The 24,276-nt window shown below is 43.8% G+C and overlaps 1 protein-coding gene across 4 annotated transcripts in view; it reads right to left on the bottom strand.

The window, feature by feature from the left end:
- LMO1 (LIM domain only 1) overlaps nt 1–24,276 on the bottom strand; it is a 68,900-nt gene that overhangs the window by 13,167 nt on the left and 31,457 nt on the right. For all 4 annotated transcript variants that reach the window (XM_064163677.1, XM_064163680.1, XM_064163678.1 and 1 more), the window contains one exon: nt 3,594–3,807. In XM_064163677.1, coding sequence (XP_064019747.1) covers nt 3,594–3,807 — 214 coding nt within the window. The remainder of the gene's footprint in view (nt 1–3,593; nt 3,808–24,276) is intronic.

A 24,276-nucleotide genomic window follows, 5' to 3' on the forward strand; every position in this document is an offset into this window, starting at 1 on the left:
TGGAACAGGCTGCCTAGGGAGGTAGTGGCGGTCACCATACCAGGAGGTGTTCAAAAAACGCACAAATGTGGCATTTTAGGACATGTTTTAGTGGTTGTGGCAGTGCTGGGTTGATGGTTGAACTTGATAACCTTAGAGGTCTTTTCCAACATTAACGATTCTATGATTCATAGGTACAGAATCAGACTACCTTTCAAATTTTCACCTGATGCTTGACCTACTAAATATCAGTGCAATATTCACCCTGTTCTCATTCAAAAGCACAAAAGAAAGTGGCCAACAATAAACTCCTTTGACTGTCCTCCAGATAAAGTACTTCCTTTATGATGTGAGTACAGTGTGAAGTATAAAAACTTATTTTTAGGAATGAATTCTGCTAAATTTTGAGCAGTAGAACAAACACTGTGAGTTGTTTAAAGAGCTAAAAATTATGGGTAAAGAGGCTGTAAAACTATTAGTGAAGGAATTATATAATGATGGGAATGGATAATTCTCCAAGAAGAAAAATTCAAATTACCAGGAGTGAACAGACAGTGGAGAAAATGGTGATGGCAAAGTTAGTTCCTTCTATTAATAGAACTAATAGTTACAATTGAAAGAGAAGGAAATATTATGTGTAGAAGGCAACAGAAGATGTTTTAAAGAAGAAAAAAAATCAAGCTTTATACTTCCTTTAAACGTGGTGCTGCAGAGCAATACCTTTATTCCTAGCCTAGAATCCTGAAAGGGTTTCTTAGCATGAAGAGCATAGGATCTGAGTTTGGCAGAACCTCCAAAAAGTCAGTATAAACGTAAATTAACTTAACAGCAAGAACGCAAACCAGCTGTAAAGCTGGCTAACAGCTACTTAACAGCTGTCTTACAGTATTCATATTATTCCTTCCGACCTGACTCCTGGTCACATTTCTTGGGGCTGGACAACTATAAGGGTTTCTCCATCAAAAAAACAAGTGAGAAACATTTATAGCGATTAAAGGTGCAATAACAGACTAAATCCAGATAGGAGAAAAGTGTTTAATGTGAAGGCCTTCTAAGCCTTCCCTCCACAATGTAACCATGCTGTACAAATAGCAATGGAGTCACCCTTGGTGGGCTGGGGATTATTCTAACCCAACTAATGGAGGCAGAGGGGCTCTGAGACCTCTTTCTGGCACAGAAAAGTTTGTTTCAGAGATCACACTTTGTTTCTGTGCCAGAAGCTGCACAGACATGGTCAAACACCAGCCCCAACTGTTGCCTTCAATGTTTTCACATAATGAATTCCCTCTCTTCTCAGAGATGAGACATGGGCTGTTTCCTGGGGTGTCCAACACCTGGCTTCTTTCCCACGTCCAGCACAGGCTTCTGGCATGCCCCTAAATGTTATGCCCTCTGGGGGCCAGTGAGAAGATCAGCAATTAAACTTTTCCACTTCAAAGCAGCATTCTCAGGATAAACCCAGGAAAGAAAGAAATGCTCTAGAGCTGCACTGATAAAAAGGTGATAAAAGGTCCTTCTCAGTTTAACAGCATTGGTACTGCTCTTCTTTGGCACTTCAACGTGTCTGACTTGATGCTGCACATTATTTCTGTTATGAATCCAGAACAAACCAAAATCAATACAGTGCTCATTAAATGGACAAAACGTGGGGCAGCTCATAAGGCAGGAACCACCACCCAGCAGAATATTTCTAGTTGGGTTCTGTAACATGTATGGTTGAATCCAGGTCAGACTAAAAAGAAACCAACTGAAAACAAACAACAAACACAGCACTGGTTACCCAATGCACAAATGACAAACTCATGAAGAGGAAGATGACTGATGGAGGGATCTGGTCTGCTTGGCAAGTTGGATGCAAACAAGATAAAAAGTGTAGACAACGTAAAGCGTAAAGAAATGCTCCAGAAAATAATGCAGGCTGTGCTTTCTGGAAGGAAGAAGATTCCTGGAAGAAGCTCTCCTGAGAGGTTTGAGGACTCCTTGTGATTAGTACCTAACACCACCCAATTGTGATACTATGATGAAAAGCAATGAATGCAATCTCAGATCAAGAGCTATTATGTTCTTCATTGACACATCAATAAGAGTGCAGTTGAGCTCAAGGAAGGTCAGTGAAGCACCAAGATGCTAATTTGTAGCAATCTTTGTGTTTCAGAAGTTTCTGGAGCTCAGGTTTTTCAGCTTAGCACAGACAGGACTAAACACACTTCCAGAGCAAGTGACTTGTGGCATTAGTAAAGATGGAAGGTACAAAAACTATTTTATGACAGTAAAGACAGTCAGCTCCTTCTGCACTGCACCCTTTGTGCCTTCCCAAAGGCTGCTCCTCCTGTCTTTTTCTTTTGGATATGTCCCACCCTTACCCAAGCTCCTCCTCACGTTTTGGGGAAGCATCCCAGCCAACCTAGTGTGGCCTTGCAACTGCGGCATGCATGGCAGAATTTCAGTGACAATATCTCATGAGTGCCCTGAAGAGTTACAGCTCACCCCTTCCTGTGGGCAGGACAGGCTGCCTGGCTGAATGGCAAGGGAGCAGCTCCATAAGGCTGCTAAGAGACTTATTTTGTAAGTTTTGTCTCACCACTTCATCTCTTATCTTCAGAAGGAGAAATTTTCTAAAGTTTACTGAGAAAATACTTCCTGAAGATTTTCAGGTACATGTTTTACACTGAGACACGTGGAAAGCCTCTGAGCACTGAGATTAATCTAGCCAGCCTCTGGACAATGCAAGATTAGATGGCATTTTACCTCCCTATCTTAAACCAGCACGTTGAGCGTGTATTGCTCCAGGTGTGTTTGCTGGTTGAAGTTTCATAGGAAATGCCATCAGTGATTTAAGAAAAAAGAGAAAACACACACATTAGCTGGAGATCCCATACAGCCTTCCAAAGGAAAAACAAAGCAAAACTTGGGAGTGCTTTGCAGTGTGTCCTCATAAGTATGTTTGCATTAGCCCCTACTGTCTTATTAAAAGTCTTCTGTGTTTATCTAAACTATCTTGTGCAAGATCTCCTTATGCATTAGGCAAAAGGTCCCATGTGTTGTTATGTATTACAGACATTCTGACAGGCTATTTCTAACTCAGAGCTAGTGATGGTCTCTGCAGACTTCCTCAAGAAGAAATACTTTTTGAAGTTGATCTGTAATTTTGGAGTGTTTTGCTCTGTTTACTTAGGGAAGAGACAAGAGCCCTCAGGGAGGAACCTTACTCAAAATAAGCACCAGAAGTCTATCTAAAAGCTATGACTGAAAGAGAAAAGCTTAAAGGTTTGGTCAGGTGTCAGTCAATATGCAGCAGCATAACACCAAAGAGAAACAAAAAGAATTAACAGTCTTTTCCTAATTTTCTCAGCAAGTACTATTTGTTCTTGTAGGTTCATAGCAGTAAAGAGTTAAGTCATGTCCTCCTCTTTCTACCCTGACCCGACAACAAAATACGTTATGTGCAAATAAGAAGCCATGCTTAGACAGAGGGCCAAACTCCAGCCTCTTCTGGGCAGGGCTGCCCATGCTCAATCAAGTACATGTTTTGATAGTGGAGGTTTAGAAAGACAAACAGCCGGCAGCACACTGAGAGGCTTTGGGAAGAGCCCGCACTACGTTCCTATATTTACCTCAGGTAATCTCTGCGGCAAAGAATGAGATTTGCTTTTGTGTAAAGAGTTGATCCAACCTCTCCAAGACGACAGTCACAGCAGGCACACTTTAGGCAGTCTTCATGCCAATACTTATCCAGAGCCTTCAGCAGGTACCGGTCCTTGATCTTCCGGTTGCAGCCAGCACAGCCCTTCTGCTTCCCTTTGGGTTGTACAGATAACATCGGCACACCTGCAGCGCAAACAAAGCATTTCCTTTAGAAGGCATCCAAACAGCTTGAATTTAGGGTAGCACTGCGAGCTATAGGCAGATCTGTGAGCAAATACTGCTGCTGCTTGCATTACAGGGAGCTCGCATTGCAAGGAGCTGATAGTCAAAGGAATTTAAACTTCATGCTGTCGCGGGTTAAGTGGGAGTGCGACACTTGCAGGAGCACAGCCCTTCTTTCCTAAGGGTAGGGCTGACACAAAGCAACAGACTTGTTAATTAACATCTTGCAGCAGAATAAACTGGCTGTCATTTCAACATTTGTTTTTTCCCTCATTACCGGTACCCTTGTGTTGTTAATTACCTGCCACAGGCAATTATGAATATCAGAAGGACCACCACTGTACATACCCCCATCCCAACATCTTGGCTGGATCAAGCTTGATGGGGAAAGGAGAGGTGCAGCTTGAGGACTGAGTCCCTTGAGGACTGCTGAGAACAACCCAACCAGTGGCCCTCTACCACTAGTGAGGCCACGCTTTTCAGTTGAAGCAGAGCTTTACTTCTCCTCTTGTACTGTTGGAGAAGGTAGTAAAAAGGCAAAATTATTTTCCTCTCTGGAAATCTCTACTGGGACTGCAATGCAAGCATGAGCTAGCTGGGTAAGAGGTGGTGACAGGACAGTCAAGTCGCTAGACCTGTGGAGACTTGCTACAGCCATGGCCCTCGCACCGCTGTCTCCCTAGCAGCTAGTGCCTCCCACGGTGAGCACTGACACAGGTGTGACACCTGCCACCCGTCTTACTTTAACAGGAAGGCAGGAGAGGATTTTATGGAATCAACAGGCGAGGTGGAAAAATAAACAAGGACTGTATTGTGGAGGAGGAAGTGGACAGGAGATAATGAAAGAAGAAACGAACTCCCCGAGACGCCAGAATCCCATTTTCTCTGGAGCTTTAGTTTGACTGTGCTACTGCTTTTTATTTTCACTAGTGTCAATCACTAAAAATGACAATGCTGGGCCTGTTACAAGTATGCCATGGGCTTATGAAACACAGAGATGAGGAGGGGACCCTGGCTACAGTAGCAGGTGTCACTGGTTACCCAAAGTTCAACCACCATTTCTCTAGGAAGCGCCATATGCCCCAGAAAATAGCAGCTTGAAAATGGAATTATTAACAGTCCCTTAAGCAGAGAGGACCGAGTCAGTGCCACTGCAATAAGTGACATTTGCTGCTTTCCTTAAAAGCCAGGGTGACCTGACAATGGCTAATGCTCAGCACATGTAAAACCCACCACTCCTACAGTAATAATTGCTTTGTCAGAGCCGCCAGCAGATGACAATAGCACTTAAGACACCTCTACACAAACAGGGAGGTATTGATCCATTTGTTACCAAAGTGGTCTCAGCAGCACCGAGACAGGTCAAGTAACATTCAAAAACTCTTAAGGCTTAAAGAGTCCTCTTGCTCTTGCTGCAGCACACTTGAAACCACTTGCAAAGTCAATACAAGCAAACTTTTGATGCCACTAACAGATAGGCAACAATTAAGCGAAAACTTAAATCTGTGCTTAACTGCCGCATATGCAACACACAATGCTCCTGAGAGAAATTCTACATACACAGCCACAGAGAAACACCTGCACATTTGGAAAGAGAGAAAAGGCAAGGAAGTGGCAGAAAGGTACCAGGCTGCAGAAGTCCTGTGCTCCTGGTAAGAGTTTCTTACGAGAATGAGGAAGTGGCCCCATGGTGCTGGCCACTGCACACTATTTTTAAGAGTACACGTCAGGAGCAAAAGAAGCCTCAGTTTTTGAGCAATTTCTCCTTGAGAAAACTTAAGGGCCATCATCCCATGCAATTCCACACCAGGAAAACAGAACATTATGAGAAGAGACTGGCTTACTGTGAGGCGGAGAAGGGTGCGTTACACACATTTGCATTTGCGAACTGTGCAAGATCAGTACCAGTGATGAAAGAAAAGAGTTGGCACTTATGAAAACTAAGACCTAGATGTGCAAATTATATTTTGAGATGGGAGCTCTGGACACCAGTGAGTCATTATTCACCCACCAAACAGGCTTTCTAAATGTGAACTGTGTACCCTTAGAGGCAGAAGAGGATTTCTTACCAGAGAGGTCATCATACAATTCTTTTGCAAGGTTCATCTAGGTACTTTTAAGATCCTGTGTCTGGAAGTTTCAAATTCAGATTCTAGACAACCAAAGCCCCTTAAGCCCCCTTGCAAGAGAACTGCTCTGGCTGCTGAGATAACCTCTGAGACTGAGAAACACCGGACAGCCAGACAGGGTATCCCACACGGTCCTCGAGCACATTTGAAACCAAGGCCCTTTAAGAGTTACAGCTGTGCTCATCCAGAGCAAGAGGTCCACTGTGACAGCAGCATAGTCGAGCGCAAGGCCGGTTGTGCAGGGCTGACATGCTGGCTGGACCATTAGGAGAGGTTGGTTTGATCAGTAAAGGCAGGCTGGCAGGTTAGGAGGGTCCCCTGAGGTGGCAAGCAGACTTGGATGGCTGTAGCTGTGGTTCTTGCTCCGTTTATGGCCCTGGCAGACCCTCACTCACCGCAGCCATCTCAGTTCCCCACTACTGCAAGCACAGCATTGTCTTAAGAGCGGCTTCTGTGAATAAGAGGGATGCAGCACTTTGATTTTTCTCTAATAACTAGCAAAGGAACAGATAGATATATTTTTAAACAGTACCTTAAGCAAGTAAAAAAGCTATGTATTTGGTCAGTGTTCAGCAGGGGGCTTTCTAATGAAAAAAGGTACCATTTCAGAGATCATATGATGTTCAAAGCTGCTATTCCCACTCAGATAATAACGAGCAAGGTCAGCCTCTGCTGGTCAGGTTCAGTGTTTTGAAATTACATTTTGGTCTGTGAGGCTTCCCTCAGACACCCCAGCCAACGGGTCTGCAGACAGCACAGCCGCCACCGCAGAAAGTTGCGGCTGCAATTAGCTGGTGAGTTGACACAGCAGGCAAGGCGTGAAACAAAACTTCAAAAACTGCCAAACTTGATCAGCCAGGGCTCCGCCAGTGCCTGCCATGTCATTTCTAAGCAACAGGAGAGCAGCATCTCAGAAGCTTAACCCCTTTCACGGTCAGAGGCGTGCAGAGAGAGGACAGAGCCAACGCCGAACCCCGCTTCCCTCCTCCTGCAGCCCTTTCAGCAAGCCCGGGCATTGCAGGTAGAAACCACCTGAAGAGCTGCTCCTTCATTTCTGGAAATGTCCGCAGCGCGACAAGGAGATGCTGCTTCATTTCTCTGTGCAGATCCCCCCCCAGTACTTCGCAGAAAAACCGCCCAGATACCCAGTTCAATTTGATCAGAGGCATGTGGTGTCTAACCGGGGCTCGTCAAGAAACAAAGGGCTCAGCTTCCATAAATTCCATGCGTGCTCTGTGGGCGAGGATTAGAAAATGAGAAGTGGTGCTGCAGAAGTGGAAAAATTAACAGCTGGGCACTCACTCACTGAAATACATGATCACAAAGGGAATGCTGATTGATTACTTAATTCTGAAAGTACCACCAAGTTGCTCTCTCCTCTCCTGTTGCTAGCTGTCCACGGCTATCTTTTCTTAGAAGCAGCAGATGAAGCCTTTCTATTTTTGGCTACCTCCACTCCCTTCTTCGCCCTCTACAACTTAATAGACTTGCTGCTGGTAAATACAAAACAAAACCTGTTCTGAGTGCTCAGAGCTCCAGTGCACATTAAAAAATTATAGACACCACCTCTGGACATACTGAAATTTATGGCTGTGTCTAAAGAGGCTGTTATTGTAGTGAGTAATCTAAACTTTACCTCTATTCACAGGCAGACAAACCAGCTTTAATCAGCCTGCATCTTCTCAGTCGAGGTCTTGCTGCGAGATTATTCGGCTGCCTTTACAACGCGAGTGTCCACTAAGTACACCTCTAAATTTTTCTAAGCCGTTTTCCTGGTATTTCCACTCAGGTGGCAATCAGTTGCAGCTCCTCCAAGGGCATTGTTCCTAAAGCCTTGTTTCCAGGAGAGCCTGGGAACTTCTTCTAAAGGGTAGCCTTTTTAAATAACAGTTATCTGCAAGGGCCCCGTGGCGCAGGGCTGCGGAGCGCTCCGGTCTGCAGGAGAGCTACCGGTCCCCTCTGAAAGCAGGCGAGTTCACCACCTAATTTCTTTAATGCAACTCTAAAGGTTAATTGGTCTGAAAGAGTAATGTGGGACTGCTGGCTAATGATATATGCCTCAAGGCTCTGCAGCTTGCCTGTATTTTATACCGTCGGGTCCAGCACATAAAACAAAGGTGGTACCACAGGACTTTTCAGACCCCCTCCAACTTCCCCCAGCCTCCCCCGAGGCCTCCCCCTCTCCCACCCGAGCCTCTGCTACACCCACATGTGCTGCGGGAAAGCGGCAGGAGCTGAAGGCAGTTCTCCTCCACCTGCATTTCATGCCTTGTTAGAGGGGGCTTCAAGAAGTGCCACCACTGCAATCCTCATTACCACGGCAGAGAACTAAAAACAACCCTAATGAGGAGAGCCAGCGCCTACAGCGCGGGCTGGGAGCAGAGACGTCCTCCCACACTCCCCAAGGAATCTGGCCAAAATCTTCAATTTGCCATTTATGACAGCTAATTAGTTATTCTATTCAAAATCTTTGCTTTAAATAAAAGAACTAATTATACACAAAGGTCAGTCCCCCACCTCCTGTGAAGCACACATAATTGGCTTATTTCCCCAACATTGTGTGTATGTTTTACACAATGCTCCCAGGCAGATGGCTTTAACTCTTTTCCCTCTGCAAGTTTTTTTTTGGGGTGGTTGGTTGTATTTTTGTGGTTGGTTAGAGGTTGTTGGTTTGGGTTTTTTTTAATATACTTTGCTTAGAGTTTCGAAATAAATAAATAAATAAATAATCACAAAACTTTTCCCTCAAATTAGCTGCTTCTATCATAAAAACTTACAAAAACAAGGTAGACAACTACACACACACATCTGCTCCATGAAAGGTTCGTGAGAACCACCCTGGTGCAGTTCACAGTATCATCAGGGTTGGAAGAGACCTCACAGTTCTTACTTCCATCACTACATTATGCAAGGTGTAGATTATACTCCTCACCGCAAACTCTTGCTTGAGCAGAGCCTTCCAGTTACAACATCTTTGAACAACCCTTTTGCCAAACACCACAACTATCACAGGTTTATGTTACACTTCCTTCTTCTGCCCTTTTTCTTTTTTTGAGGATATTTTTTCTTGGCCTTTTTTTTTTTGTTGTTGTTGTTGTTGTTGGTTTTGGTTTGGTTTTTTTCCCCCCTTTGTAATATTTGTCAGTGGTGATTCCGGGGATGCATCATTCCAGTGCTAAAAGCAATTCCGGAGTTTTGTAGTTGGGCAATTGAACCTAGGTTTCAGAGCTCCACTTGAGGGGAAAAAAATGTTTATTTCTAGCATCAACACTCTTTAAATGAGCTGACCTCCTTTTGCCTGTTAACAAAAACCTCAGCATTTGGCTGCAAAAGATGAAAAAGAAACTGAAGAGTAGGAGTAATCTTATTAACTCCTGTCTCATCACAGTAAATAAGCTGCAGTCTTATGTCTTTTATCAGAGGATCTGATATCATTTAAAAGCATTAGAGACTTGCATCACCCATTTAAGTAAAAGCAGACAGTCACTGCCAAAAAAGATGCAGTGAATTTCATTCCCTTAAAAAGAAACTCACTTTGTGTTCCCAGTATTGTATTACTCACCTTCTATGAATATTACACCCTGTGAAACAAGTTAAACCGTGCACTTCCTCTGAACTGAGAGCAAGCTGTCTTGGGCATCTTCACCAAGAATTTCATCTGAAGAATTATGGCCAGCAAGGTGAAACTCATCATGTCATCTCTATATCCAATTAAAACATTACATGTGGAACATGGAGTACTTGCAACTAAATGCTTATGAACAAGCCTTAGACCATTCATCAAAATTATTCAATGAGTAACCACAATCTTTTTTCATTCCCAGTTGCATGCTGCAATATACAGCTGCTGATTTTTACATTGGCTTTAGCAATTCATTTGTGGTATTCCTTCTTCTGAATCAGTCCTCAACTAATTTCCCAAGCATGGCAAAAATAAATATACATATATATATATTTGGAGAGGGCATTTAATGGGAGAAAGAACATGTTTATCATTTCTATTTTAAATGTGCTATAGTCCTCCTCTCAAAAACACAGATTTTTTTTTTTGACCTACAGTTCAGAACAAGCTTTACAGCAAACAGTTTAATCCAGAGTTCTCAGGCAGTTGTAGCTGTCTAAAAGTGACCCAAAGCTTCACAAGCAGCTTAGACCCCTCCAATGTCAAATGCAGAGACCCTGTTTTCAAGCCATTTGCCAAGAGGGGCCAAGACATCCGAAATAATAATTTGCATCCTTTGAACCTGTATCAACATAGGTCCTGACTCAGGACACAAGGCTAAAGGTTAGAATCCACATTTACATCTTCCCCAAAAGTTGTGGGACCACCAGTATCTGCTTTAAGATACTGTCTCTTACAGAGCAGCTTTTACCAGAAGTCAACCTGGAGCTAGAAAGGAAAACATGGCAGGAAGACTAAGAGTAAACCATAATCATTGCCACTGCAAACCAGTGCCTAGAAATCTTTGTGGTAAACAGCATTTTCCCTCTGCTGATAAAATATGCTTGTTTGAGCTTTAATTTTTTTCTGTAATTGGCATACTTCCAAAGATTATTCTTAGCACATGTAATGGTTTGGTCACATCCATTTTCCCTGTCTGAAGCTCTGAAAACATTAAAAAGCTGTACAGATACCTTCCACCTTCAACCTGAGAACATTCTGATCAAGTTTTCTCAGTCACAATTTAGCACTCTACAGTCTGGCAATGGTCCTTATTTTAGTGGCCAGTTGCTTCTTTTAATGTCTGAAGCAGAAAAAATAGTCTGGCAATGGGCCTCAAACCACCTTTCCAGCAGTATAAGCACATAACAGATGACAAAGTTATTATTAGGGATGACTGGCTTGAAATTTATCCCATATTCCTCAATATTCCATCCATTTGCAGGTGTCCACTGAAAAGACTGAGCTCAAAAGTATTCTGTTCAGGGGGTCTGGGTGTCAAAGCAGAACAACAGTAGAAAAATCTCTGAGTAAACAGTCACAGAGCTAAGAATTTATCCCTCACTTTTCAGCTCATTTAAGAAAAACCCATGTACTCATGTTGAATCCAGGGAGTTTTTTGTCCTTCCCCTTTCCAAAAAGGAGAGAAAATAAAATATAACTCCCCCTGGTATCAAGTTAAAAACCCCAAAGAGTGTTTGAGAAGTAAAAATTCAATTATTTCCAGGCACATGTGCAGTACTACACAGCTCTCATCTTCCAGTTCCAACACACTGTTTAACATAGTGCAGCTGAGGTTTGGAGACATGGCACGCGACGCAGCAGAGCTCAGGTTTAGCTGCGAGACGTTAACATCATCCTGACAGATTTGGCATGCTATACATGTGAATATTTTAAGGAGAACAGAACTCTATCATTGCACGATCATCATCATCATCATCTTTTCTCCTGCCTCTTTGCAGACATATACAATGTCAACCTAAGCTTTCGGCAACCTTAATAGAATTTCAGTGCCCACTGCCAAATGGCCATTTGATGTTCTGCTCTGTGTACACTGATGAAGCAATCTGTCAGAGGCCCTAATGCAGGCAGTGATGACTATCCAATCTAAAGCTTTCACAGGCTTACAGAAATTTCTCAAGACTTTTGGAGCCTATAATAATTTGTGCAATGCCACAAAAGCGTTTGGAATCCCGGTGCTCTGGTTTTTAATGAAACAAGAATAGACTCTTTTAAATGTTTCTAGGAGAAATCCAGCTCAGGCCAAAAGCGTATTTTACACCATCAATCAGCAGAAAGTTGTGCTGGCAACTCTGAAATAGCAAACGCTATTGTGATTGCAAGTTACTGTAGCATGAAAATAACTGCCCCTCCTGCCCCCATCCAAACTTACTGCAAAGCCAAGCACTGACACTCGTGCCCTGCATAAGATTAGAACAATAAATATACAAGGACTATAATTGATTTGCATATTTTCTTCATTTCCAAGAGACAAGGAAAAATTCACCTATAAAGGATGCAGAGGGAGTCTATCTACTTAATGCAATCCATGTAAGTGATGCAATTGCTGTTGACCTTCTCGAAGTCATGACATACACCTCCCCTGTGCTTCAGAAAGATGCAGTTATTCCTCAAATCTAGCCTCCTCTCCCTTCCCTAGCCAAACCAGACCAGCCCATCTGCTATTAAAAGTTAAAAGGAGAAGGGCAAGGAAAGCTATTTCCTTCTCTTCTTGTTGAAAGGAAAAAAAACCACAACAGACAGTTCTTTGCAGGACCATTTGCATGCTGAGCTGTCAGACCATGCACTTTCCATTAAAGAGATAGCATCCCTTTTCATAAGTCCATTTGGGATCCATTTTAGTGTTATCTAAAAATCAAATCTACATGGTAATCCTTTTAATGTACTCTTGACTTTTAAAAACAGCTTTATGTTCCTTCAGGAAATGTTTTAAGCCATTACTCAGTAATTACTACTCACCCATGAAAACACTGATCTTTTACAATATATATAATCAGTTTGCTGACTTAAAAAATAAAGCAGACTGGAATTCTCCCTCGTGAAAGTAGCAAAGAAAACCAAGGTTAAAAGAGCATCCCCATCCCCCACCCCCAATATTTCAAAAGGGTGGGGGTTTTATTTGCATTGGTGATCACTGTGCAGGTAACCAATAAATAATGACTCATTTACCACGTGAAAGTTGTATCATTGTGGAGATAAACAATACTCTAACATTTTGCAAGCCCTGAAGTTTGGAATACTGTACAACCTCCCAACAAACTGACAGCACAGAAAAGCCAGAGAATCTAGAGAGTTGCTTTAGTAAGCTTTGGCTGGATCTGAACAAGACTCAGAAGAGCTGGCAAAAGAAATGCTTCACATCTACTGTAGCTTTACTGAATTGACATGGATGGTGCCTGCAGTCAACATGGCAGTGCTTAGCCATACTTCAGAGGCCTAAAGTTACCTTGAAAATCCTGAAGGGTTTGCCTTGCTCCTTTCCAAAATGCTCTACTCACCTAGAGATGGCTAGGAGGCAGAGACCATTTTGGGCAAGACAGTAAGGCAGCACTGTCTTGCCCCTCCCAGCAGAAAGTGGTCAAATGTGCATTTTGCTCAGTTGCAGCTCCTGTCTGAGAGTGACCAGACAATAGCCTGTGATTTCTGTAATGCAGATGCTCAGACTGCAGGAGGTCCCTGGATGAAGTTTAACAGACCCTATATATTTGTACAAAGTATTGCCACCACAGTTGGAATGATCCTTCCCATCCCTCCACTGACCTAAGACAGCACAGCACCCTGCACACTCGACTGCTCTAGCAAAGACAGTTTAATGTTTTGAGACTAGAAAAAGGACAGGATGAAGTTTCTCAGAAAGAACTTGCTATACCTTGCAAATAGTTGTCATTCTCTTAATGCCATGAAGATTGAGAAGACTGAGAAAGCAGAGGCTAAATACTTCCATTGCTTCTGTTCTTCCGTTTACTGAAGTCTGTCTTAAGCCTTCTTAGCAACAGTTTGCTTCCACAGACAGATTCTACTCTACCCCATTTTGCCACTGCAATTAGGAGTGAGAAAGTCCTGCTCTTGGCCATTTCCCCTTTCATTCAAAGGGAAAGGTATGCAGACCCCAGCGCAACACTGTTCATTAGCCATTTGTTACAGCTGCAGTTGGCTAGTAACTATATGCCTCAAACTAATTTTTGTTATTCACAACTGATTAAGTCAGGGCTCACAAGCCACAGCTGGCCATTAATGGCACCCTTCTTTACAAGAAATTATGCTGATAAGAACTAAAAGTGGTTTCTTGGCATTAGCTGTTGTATACTCATGCTATAATGAGTTCCTTTGAGGTGACGTATAGAGACGGGATTTGAGCACTATTAGCCTGGACAACAGGAAAGACCCAAGTAAAATTGCAAGTCTTTTTTCCCCCCCTTTGTTTTTTTTTTTTGTGTGTGTGAAACGCCCAAGAAAGGCTGTGAAAACTCTGCTGTGATTCACCATATATTCCAGAATAAAGTGAGCACTGGCGGTCTGGGGTAAGTTAGCATGACATTTAGTTTGCATTAAAGCATCTTAGAAGTCATAGGAAATATACCGTAACAGAGCATATTCTACTCTATTAAGCATTCAGGAGCACTGCAGTATTCAGAATATGGATGAGAAGCTGGAATTGCACAAGACATTCCTCTTCTTACGGTTGACCACTGAGTTGAATTCAAGCTGATCCTAAGGGAGCCGTTTTCATTAACCTACAGTAGCTCTCTAATCCTATTCCTTGAATTTCAGACCACCACCACTACAAGAATTTATGATCTGCTGCCTGCACTTTGGATGGTACTCACACTTTACTCTTTTCCTCAATGCATCCTGCTCCTCTGGATCATTACCACTGTGCAGCAACTGATCCCCTTAAAGTGGCAGTCTGCTCTTCAATTCAGCTATTTATGCTCCATTTAATTCTCACCAACACACATAAATATGCTGAAGGCTACAGTTGGTTAAAAACAATGAAAAAAGAAGTAATCATATGACCTGTCCCAGTGTGCAGAACTGATATCTACCTCCTGAATCATAGAATCAACCAGGTGGGAAGAGACCTCCAAGATCATCCAGTCCAACCTAGCACCCAGCCCTAGCCAGTCAACTAGACCATGGCACTAAGTGCCTCATCCAGGCTTTTCTTCAACACCTCCAGGGACGGTGACTCCACCACCTCCCTGGGCAGCCCATTCCAATGCCAATCACTCTCTCTGGCAAGAACTTCCTCCTAACATCCAGCCTGTACTTCCCCCAGCACAACTTGAGACTGTGTCCCCTTGTTCTATTGCTGGGTGCCTGGGAGAAGAGACCGACCTCACCTGGCTACAACCTCCTTTCAGGTAGTTGTAGACAGCAATGAGGTCACCTCTGAGCCTCCTCTTCTCCAGGCTAAACATCCCCAGCTCCCTCAGCCTCTCCTCATAGGATTTGTGTTCCAGTTCTTTCACCAGCTTTGTCGCCCTTCTCTGGACATGTTCCAGCACCTCAACATCTCTCTTGAATTGAGGGGCCCAGAACTGGATATGTAACTAATGCATTGTCTGAAACCTCAGACCAAAAAGACTTTCAAAACCACTAACCTTCAGCTCCAAAAATGCTACACTTCCGGGCCAAAAATCTTACCGAGCAGCTTTTCCTCCACTCCACTTCCATGGCAGTCTCTACTGCTTGATTTGCTCAGTTTTCGTCCACCTCATCATGAGATTCCTGTTGAAAAGAACTCCCTCACTGAACTAATGAAACAAGGAGTCTTAAGTGCCTTGCAATCCTTTTTAGAGAAGTCTGTATCTCCAGATGAGTCTCAATTTCACAGCATCAGGGAACTGTGTGCCAATGCGCTGAACCGGAACGCCAGGGCTAGCCGGAGCTGCAGACAACAATGCTAACATCAGGGTTATTTTAGATTAGAGTACTTCCAAATCAATTTTGGATTCAAACTTTTAAATGCACTCTCCAGAAAGAATCTGCACTGACTGAGTATTTTCAAGGCTAATTTTCTAAGCTTGAATGAAACTCATTCTTACCTAAGAAAAACGATGCAGCTGACCTTTGCCACCACGTCTGGGTCATAGCCAGAAAACCAGGCAGACGACAGCCCTAAAAAGGAATAAACTACCTAAGAAAGCATCTGTAAAACTGCAAACAAAAAGCATGGCTGATGCTGTTGGGAAGACACTTTGAGACCAGAAGCTGTCATAACATTTGGGATAATTAGGTACCCCATCTTCCACCAACCAGTCCGTCCGGCAGGAGCAAGGGCATGCTCTGAGCTACATGGGGCAGAAAGGCTGCACTTCAGGAATCTCATCACATTGCAGTAGGATAAAGAAGGAGCTGAACATCCACAGCCTGATGGTAGTTTTTTGCCAGACTAAAAATCCTGCAGAATTAAGACAGATCCTCAGCACTCTACAGAAAGAAAGTGGTTGTGATGAGAGAAGGGAACGTGTAAGACAGATGGGAGAGTTAAGGTTAAAGTTCAGACCAGAAGCAATTAAGACAGGAAAGAGTGCTCTGCAACTTGACACAGGTTTGCTTTGTATTCAGAACTTTTCACTAGCATTAAGCATCTTAACTTGTGCATAGAGAGATTATAATTAAAACCTGACAAGCTTAAATTAGCCATTTATAAAAGGTGCTTCAGAAGGCTTTTAAAGCAGACTAAACACATCTATTAAAATGGAAGAAAGGGGGAAAAAACCCTCAGAGCCATTTCAGTTACAATAGTTTTCCCTACGTAGATATCTCAAGAGATTAGACACATTTAAAATCAAAGTTCTGCAACTGTCCAAAGCCACTTAAAAGAGGGGAGAGGGAGGAAGTGTGGCAATTAGAATAAACCTTTAAAACCCCCTCTGTTTAATAGCCCACAGTCCTTTGGAGGAACATAAGCACTCCAGGAACTCCATCAAAATATTTTTTTTAAAACTATATAAAAATAAATTAAAAATAAAAAAGAATTCCTAATTTCCCTTTAGGATTTTGAGCACTTCAGAGAGTGCTCTATTATGGTTCTCCGGGGATGGGGAATTATGTCAATCTGCTATGAGCTGGGCAGCTAGCAAGAGAGGCAGCCCAAGAGCTGTCTTTCACTGGGCTATGCCAATTAGAGCAGAGGGAGCATGTTCACCTCACAATGGTCGTTTTGATTCATTCCAAGCATATAAATGCTGTGCAATTTTCCTATGAGTTCAAGAAACACCATCTAAAGAAAATTTGCTCCACATCAAAGAAAGAAACGTTACTGACCAGTGTCAAATGACACCAGGTGATTTATTCACCCTTTAAAGAACATAGCCATAAATATTTTGATATATCAAGAGAAAGTCCACTATAAATATCTGTAAAAAAGGTTTCTGAGAATAAAAGTCATTAAGGGCAGAGCTGCTGCAAAGTCCACCTCACTACTTATCATGGAATGGTTTAGGTTGGAAGGGACCTCAAAGATCATCCAGTTCCAACCCCCTGCCATAGGTAGGGACAACTCTCACTAGAACAGGTTGTCCAAGGCCTAATCCAACCTGGTCTTGAACACCTCTAAATGCTTCTAAATCATATCAGATTCCTTCTTCCCTGCCTTGCCTTCACAAAGTGAATGCAGTACTCCAAAAAATACAGTTGGACATCTAGCTGGGATAGAAGCAGCAAGCTTTGCTTTCACAGCACACATCACCAGCCCTGCCATGCCCTCCTTTCCTCTGCTGCACAGGTCAGGGTAACAAGCCCAGCTCACTCTCAGCACACTTTCCTGTGAGGAAACAGCTACAAACGTTTATCTGTTACCCTGAAGAGCTCCTGAACATTGTGGCTACAGCAGCCTCTCTGCAAGCCTCAGATGCTTTTATTGCAGAATCACAGAAGGTTTGGGGCCGAAAGGGACCTTGAAAGATCATCTAGTCCAACACCTGCCAGAGCAGAATCACCATATAGACCACACAGGAACATATCCACCAGATGGGTCTTGAATATCTCCAGAGAGGGAGACTCCACAGTCCCCCTGGGCAGCCTGTTCCCAGACAGATGAAGTACACAGTATGGGTATTTTCACAGGCCACAGGGTGCCCTTTTCATAGCCTATTGCCATTGCTGAATGCTTGGAAGCTACACAATTGCAGCATCCTACTTTTGGGTGAGAAAGGAAGGCAGATAGGAGGTGGAAGAACAGAAGTCAGCACAAGCTTACATAAAATATGGTGTGGACATGGGTACAGCAGTTCTTTACAGGAAGGAGTGAGCCAGTGCCTGTCTCTGAGAAAAATAATCAAGCTGCAGCAGCAATGATGTCTCTAAACCTATGTAGTTTATCTACAGCCTACATTCATTACTTCCACATGCAAAATGTAATCCTTTTCTCCAGTCTGCCTCAACTCTACTGCACTCCAGGTGGTACCTCTTTTCAGAAGTGTCTAAATTACCTAAGCCTAGGAGAAAAGAATGATACTTGAAAGCAAGTCATGATCTGCCACAGTAAAGTGCACAATGAGTAATTTGTTACTTCAAGTAATAGGAGGTTTGTTTGGTTGGTTTTTTGTGGCTACCAATTGTCTTTGAAGTGGCAATGTGCACAGAGAAATCTTAATTTACTTTGCTGTATCTTTATATACCACTAGTGTACTTACTCCCTATTAATAGGGCATCAAAAATTTGATAAGGCAAACCAACATCTGCTCCAGATCCAGTACCTAATGGAAGTGTGTGAATAACTGTTTGTAAAAGCCAAAATCTATTTGAGCCCTTAACTGAACTGCTTACAAATAGGAATTGGGTGAAAAATAATAGATATCAGCATTTCAGGCACCCCAAAGTTCAAGTAAAAAAAAATCTATCCCATTTTTGGTCATCCATAGCAGCAATTTCACAGCAACTGCCGAGTGTGCAATTGCCACTCTGCTTTTGGAAAATTAAGCAGCAGAAGACTTCTCCTGAGACTTCTCACTTTTTATACAGGTTCAGCCTTATTTTCACTTCATTCCCAAACCTACCGCAGCTGAAACCCAGCCCTAGTCTCAAACAGGTCCATCAGAGCACACAAGAGAAGTGGCAGATCTGCACTGGCAGCCAACGTAGTCGAGGAAGCTTCTCCTCCCAGTATTGCAGCTGGACCACAGCTGTATCATCCACTGCCTGTCCCACAGTGCCCCTGCCTGCCCCTGCCCACAGCTGCCTGGGACAGGGACTGCTTTCTGTGAACTGTCTGGCATTAATTCTTCTCCCAGGTGACAGCCTCTGCTCCTCTCTGAGAGGAGTTTTGTTGTCTCTGAACTCTGGCAGTAACAACTGCCTGTTGCCTTCTCCTCTCCAAGCTGGAAAACCTATTGCCCTCAGCCTCTCCCTGTTTGTACCACCACCACAAGGGTGCTTGCTAGGCTCTCTCTAGTCTGTCCACAAGACACCTAGCCAACTTCATTCAAGTGATGGATGCACACCTTGTGCTTGAAGGCCTACAGCTGACTTCACAGTCGACACACTGACCTCTACAAAGCAAAATCTTGTCACTTCTGCCTGATACTACCAATGATTCACATCAAGTTCTTCCAAAATATTTACTTTTTGCTTCAGTGAGCTCCACGACAAATCAGTCCTACAGCCTAAACAATCAGAAAATAGACAACCAGAGGGATGAAACATGCCCATCTCCAGAGAGAAGGAAATCCAACCAGCAGCATGTGTACATTACTGTCTAAATGACCAACAAAATGGTCAAGAAAAGCAGAGGAGCCCCTTGCTCTGAATGAGTGCTCTCTGACATCCTGTATCTATGCAAAGCAGGCACCAATGCCACGTTTAAGATCTGTCCATCCCTTTCTCTGAAGTCAGCCTTCAATAATACTAACAGTTCATCTGCTGCTACAAAGGTCAAGGGCTCTGCCAGTCCTCTGGAGATTTGAGCTACTGGTTCCACAGAGTCTGCCACTATCAAACCTGACACTTAGATTAGTAGCTACTCCCCAGACGTATCTAGTTACCCATTTCTTCAGTTTCTAGTGTCAAAATACACATGCAGTACAATATGCAAACCTCCACAGACAATATCCTCTCTGCTTTGCAGTTGTTGAGGGAGAAATGCCTATTTTTTTGCAGAAAAAAAGGGTACTTCATGCTAATGCATTATGATGCTAATACACCCCTGAGCTGGTGGTTTTGTTATAGAGCACAGAAAATGGTAAAGCTGCATCCCACGGCTGGCATCACATTATCAGCATACAGAGAAATATTTTTGAAGTTAACATTTAAGACAGATGCCCTGCCTTGTAAACACCAGAGAATGATCAGGTTTTGCTGTGCAGTTCATGGGTGGCTTCACCACAGCTCCACTTGGTGGCTTCATTTGAAGGAACAACGCTGCAATGTATCCGCCTAGTAAGGTCTGAGTCAGCATGAGTACCTACGTATCACTGTCCTCTGAGAGCAGTGAACAGTGAAACCAAGGGACCACTTCTTGCCATTCCACACAATAAAACAGGAGTAGTCCTGTGCCCCTACCTCTTACACAGCCTTAATGCATTAAAAGCATTACTCACTTTTACTCATCGTGAACAGGGTTTACCTTATTTTCATCCTAAACAATGAAGTAACAACTTCCACTGGTGCTTCTCTTCCAGTCCAGCACCACTGGCACACACCCAGGAAAAGCTCCTGCCACACCACACAAGAGCCACTGCCCCACTCTTTTGAGAGACCTACATCTTAGAAGTCTCACAAGTAGAAGAGTCAGCTTGGGTAATTTTTTGCCCATTTGCAAGGAATTTTTAACAAGGAAAGAGACAAAATGAAACCTAAAAGCAAGATATTAAATCTTACCAAGCCAGTACATCCAAGGTTATTAAGCAAGTCAGAATTTACAACAGAGCTGTACTTAGCTTACAACAGAACTGGTTATCTAAAACAACGTAATTAAGTAGCTTGCAGATACTGTTTGTATCACAGAAGATGCTTTATCACTTTTACATGAGCTTGAAAGTGCAAGAGAAGACTATACAAAGGTTGTTCTTATGCAGCAAGTGGTGGCAGAGAACAGCCTGGCCTCACTGGCTCCCCTAGGGTAAATGGGCACCAGCTTTGTTCCAGTGTTTATTACCTGGCTGTGTTGGTCCCTTTCTCTCTCCTGGTCACTGCAGGACAAGTTAGGTCTGAATTCTGGGACTTTGTGTAAAACTGCCACTGTCTATTTTTGACTTATTAATTCATGGACACTTCTGCAGGGAAGGTCCAAGTTTGTACATGGCACACCTGATAAAGCATCAAGAGAAGGAAAATAAGCCACGGCGATGCAGAGGTGCAGGCCACAGGGAATGGCGAGAGGATATCAAATGCTTCTTTAAGTGCTGATATATTTGTGTGCTTTGAAGGAAAAATGCCTTCAGGAATCACAGCAGGAGTCACTTCTACATAAAGGCTTTGCATATAAAAAGACATTTATCACTCTCAATTAATGGCATTCTGGTAGGCACGTTTACATTTCTAAGTGTCAGATTCAACAGAAAATGGAATGACTGAGGGTCTCTTCTTTCACTCTGAATGGCCATAAAAGGAGCTAAAGACATCAAAAGAAAGTAAAAAGAAAAGAAAAGAAAATCCCCATTTCCTGAAAGACACAAGATATCATTTTGATTCTTTACAGTTCTGAAGCCTGGTTAGCTCAACAAGGCTTTCCAAACAGAAATCAATGCAAATGGGCACTAAGGCTCCTTCACAGAACTTGGCGACATCCACACCGAGAGCCAGTAATAGATCTTGATCACATCCTCCCATGGATTGTTAGGGAAACTTAACGTGGCAGAACACTCTAGAGCAGGTTTCTGGAAAAAGGAATAGCTACAAGTCTCAAAAAAAACCCCAAAACACAAATCACACTTTGCAAGCAAGATGTGTATAATGTGATTGGATTTTAAACCCACGCATCAAGAAATATGGTCTAAAAAGGGACAGAACAGGCATCTTGATCCCAAGAGAGAACGCTGTTTGGTTAGCAGAAAGTCTAGAAACTGAAAGCCTCTTCAGTGACATTTGTGTAACTGAAGCACCCATAAATTCTTCACATGTACACACAGGTGCCCACAGACTGCCGGTGGCACAGCATACAGTGGACAGGACTGATACACAAGTGATTGTCACTTCTGAACCTCCCTAAGGCTCAGGGAAAAAAAACCAAACCACACATTAATGCAACCACCAGCAGCTAAGGATCATATTTTAAAACCACAGAAGAAGTGCTGATACTTAGGGCCCAAAGCTACTGCAGAGCTTAGGTCCTTGAGGTATCATAGAATCATAGAATGTCAGGGGCTGGAAGGGACCTCGAAAAACCATCTGCTCCAGCCGCCCTGCCAGAGCAGGATCACCCACAGCAGACCACAGTGGAACACACCCAAGGCAGTTCTTGAATATCTCCAGAGAGGGAGACTCCACAACCTCCCTGGGCAGCCTGTTCCAGTGCTGTCACCCTCACAGGGAAAAAATTCTCCCTCAGGTTCACGTGGAATCTCCTAGGCCTCAACATCCACCCATTGCCCCTTGTCCTGTCACTGGCATCACCAAGAAGAGGCTGGCTCCATCCTCCTGGCACTCACCCCTTACAAATTTATAAACATGAATGAGGTCACCCCTCAGTCTCCTCCTCTCCAAGCTAAAAGCCCCAGCTCCCTCAGGCTCTCCTCACGAGGAAGATCAACTTCCTTAATCATTTCTGTGGCCCTGCACTGGACTCTCTCAAGCAGCTCCCAGCCCTTCCTGAGCTGGTGGGCCCAGAACTGGACACAATACTCCAAATGAGGCCGCACCAGGGCAGAGTGGGGGGGAAGGAGAACCTCCCTCAACCTACTAACCACAGCCCTTCTAATACACCCTAGAATGGCACTGGTCTTCTTGGCCACACTGCTGGCTCATGGCCATCCTTCCACCCACCAGGACTCCCAGGTTCTTGGGAAGAGGTAAGAAAAGGTCTTTCTCACATACATCAGCCATCAAATCCTTCCAACACTCTCCACCGTGGAGAGGCTGACGTGAATTGTTAAGCAGTCAGTACACCCCCACCGGGCACGGAGAGCACACACGGAGGCTGCCTGAGCTGTTACACGGGAAGGATGTGTGCTAGTTTGAAGCAGGCTAGAATGTTTTGGTGAGAGAAAGTAGATAATTGGCTATGAAAGGAAAACATGGTTGTGTCTCTTCTCTCACAGTCCCACTGAGAAGTATGGGAACAAGCAGTAAACATTAGATAACATTCTCCACTTTGTCTCTCATTTTGCTTTTGGCTTTAGACTGAGCAACATCTCATTAACCTCGCTGCCACTAACCTTCCTTCTTAACCTCTTGGCTGCACCTCTATTCTTTCTCGGGATTGGGGTAAGGTTGAGAGGGGCAGGGGGAGGTGCAGGGGTGGTTGAGAGCCCCTCCTGGGGACTCAGGTTTCTGGGAGGGGAGTTGTGCTTCTGTATTACTTTTCCTTTGTATATTTCTGTATATAACTGTATATATAATCATAGAATCAACCAGGTTGGAAGAGACCTCCAAGGTCATCCAGTCCAACCTAGCACCCAGCCCTAACCAATCAACTAGACCATGTCACTGAGTGCCTCATCCAGTCTTTTCTTGAACACCCCCAGGGACGGTGCCTCTACCACCTCCCTGGGCAGCCCATTCCAATGGGAAATCACTCTCTCTGTGAAGAACTTCTTCCTAACATCCAGCCTATACCTACCCTGGCACAACTTGAGACTGTGTCCCCTTATTCTATTGCTGGTTGCCTGGGAGAAGAGGTCACCCCCCACCTGGCTACAATGCCCCTTCAGGTAGTTGTAGACAGTAATAAGACCACCCCTGAGCCTCCTCTTCTCCAGGCTAAACATATATATACTGTAAATAGCTGCTTGTATATTGTGCTAGCTGTAAATAAATAGCTTCATTTATATTCCCGGAGCCCGTCTGAGTTAGCTGGGGCATTTCTCAAAGTGTGGGGGGGAGGGATAACAGCCAAACCACCACAGGGTGGGAGAAACCAGCTGGAATCCGAGGCACTTGAGCATGTTCATTTGCAGCTCCCACAGCAAGTGATTCTGGAAAGCTCCCACGTGGAGGTGCAAGAAGCCATTGCTTCTGGTTCCAGCTCAGCTGTCTTTCTGCTACTGTCCTGGTGCCTCTGCACTCTGCAGATGCCTCTGTGGGCTCCACAGATATCCTCCTAGCCCTCCATTTTTAAGTCACCTTCTCCAGAGAACATGTGAATTAAAAAGAACAATTTTACCCAAACTGACTCTTTCTGCTGCGAAGAGCTGCAGACTGCTTGCTTTACCAGACACTGGAACTCTGGCTAGCTTGGTGAGTTGGTTGTTGGGTTTTCCTGTTTAGTTAGCTGATGGCTTTGTTTGTTGTTTCAGGGTCGGATTTTTTCATTTGTTTGGTTGGTTTGGTTGTTTGGGGTTTTCTGTTTGTTTGGGGCGTTTGTTTTGTTTGGATTTTGGGGGAGGGTTTGGAGTTTCTTTTGTTTGGGTTTTGTTTGTTTGCTTTTCACAAAATTGCAGAATTAACCAGGTTGGAAAAGACCTCTAGGATCATTGAGTCCAACCTATCACCTAACCCTTGTAATTAACTAACCCATGGCACTAAGTGCCTCATTCAGCTTCCTTTCAAACACCAGGGATGGTGACTCCACCACCTCCCCGGGCAGCCTGTTCCAATGGGCAATCACTCTTTCCGTGAAGAATGTTCTAGTGGGAGGTGTCCCTGCCTATGCAGGGGGTTGGAACTGGATCATCTTTGAGGTCCATTCCAACCTAAACCGTTGTATGAGCCTATTCTATGCATTTCTTCCTAAGG

Source organism: Pogoniulus pusillus, chromosome 24 (genome assembly GCF_015220805.1).
Source record: "Pogoniulus pusillus isolate bPogPus1 chromosome 24, bPogPus1.pri, whole genome shotgun sequence".
Classification (NCBI taxonomy): Eukaryota; Metazoa; Chordata; class Aves; order Piciformes; family Lybiidae; genus Pogoniulus; species Pogoniulus pusillus.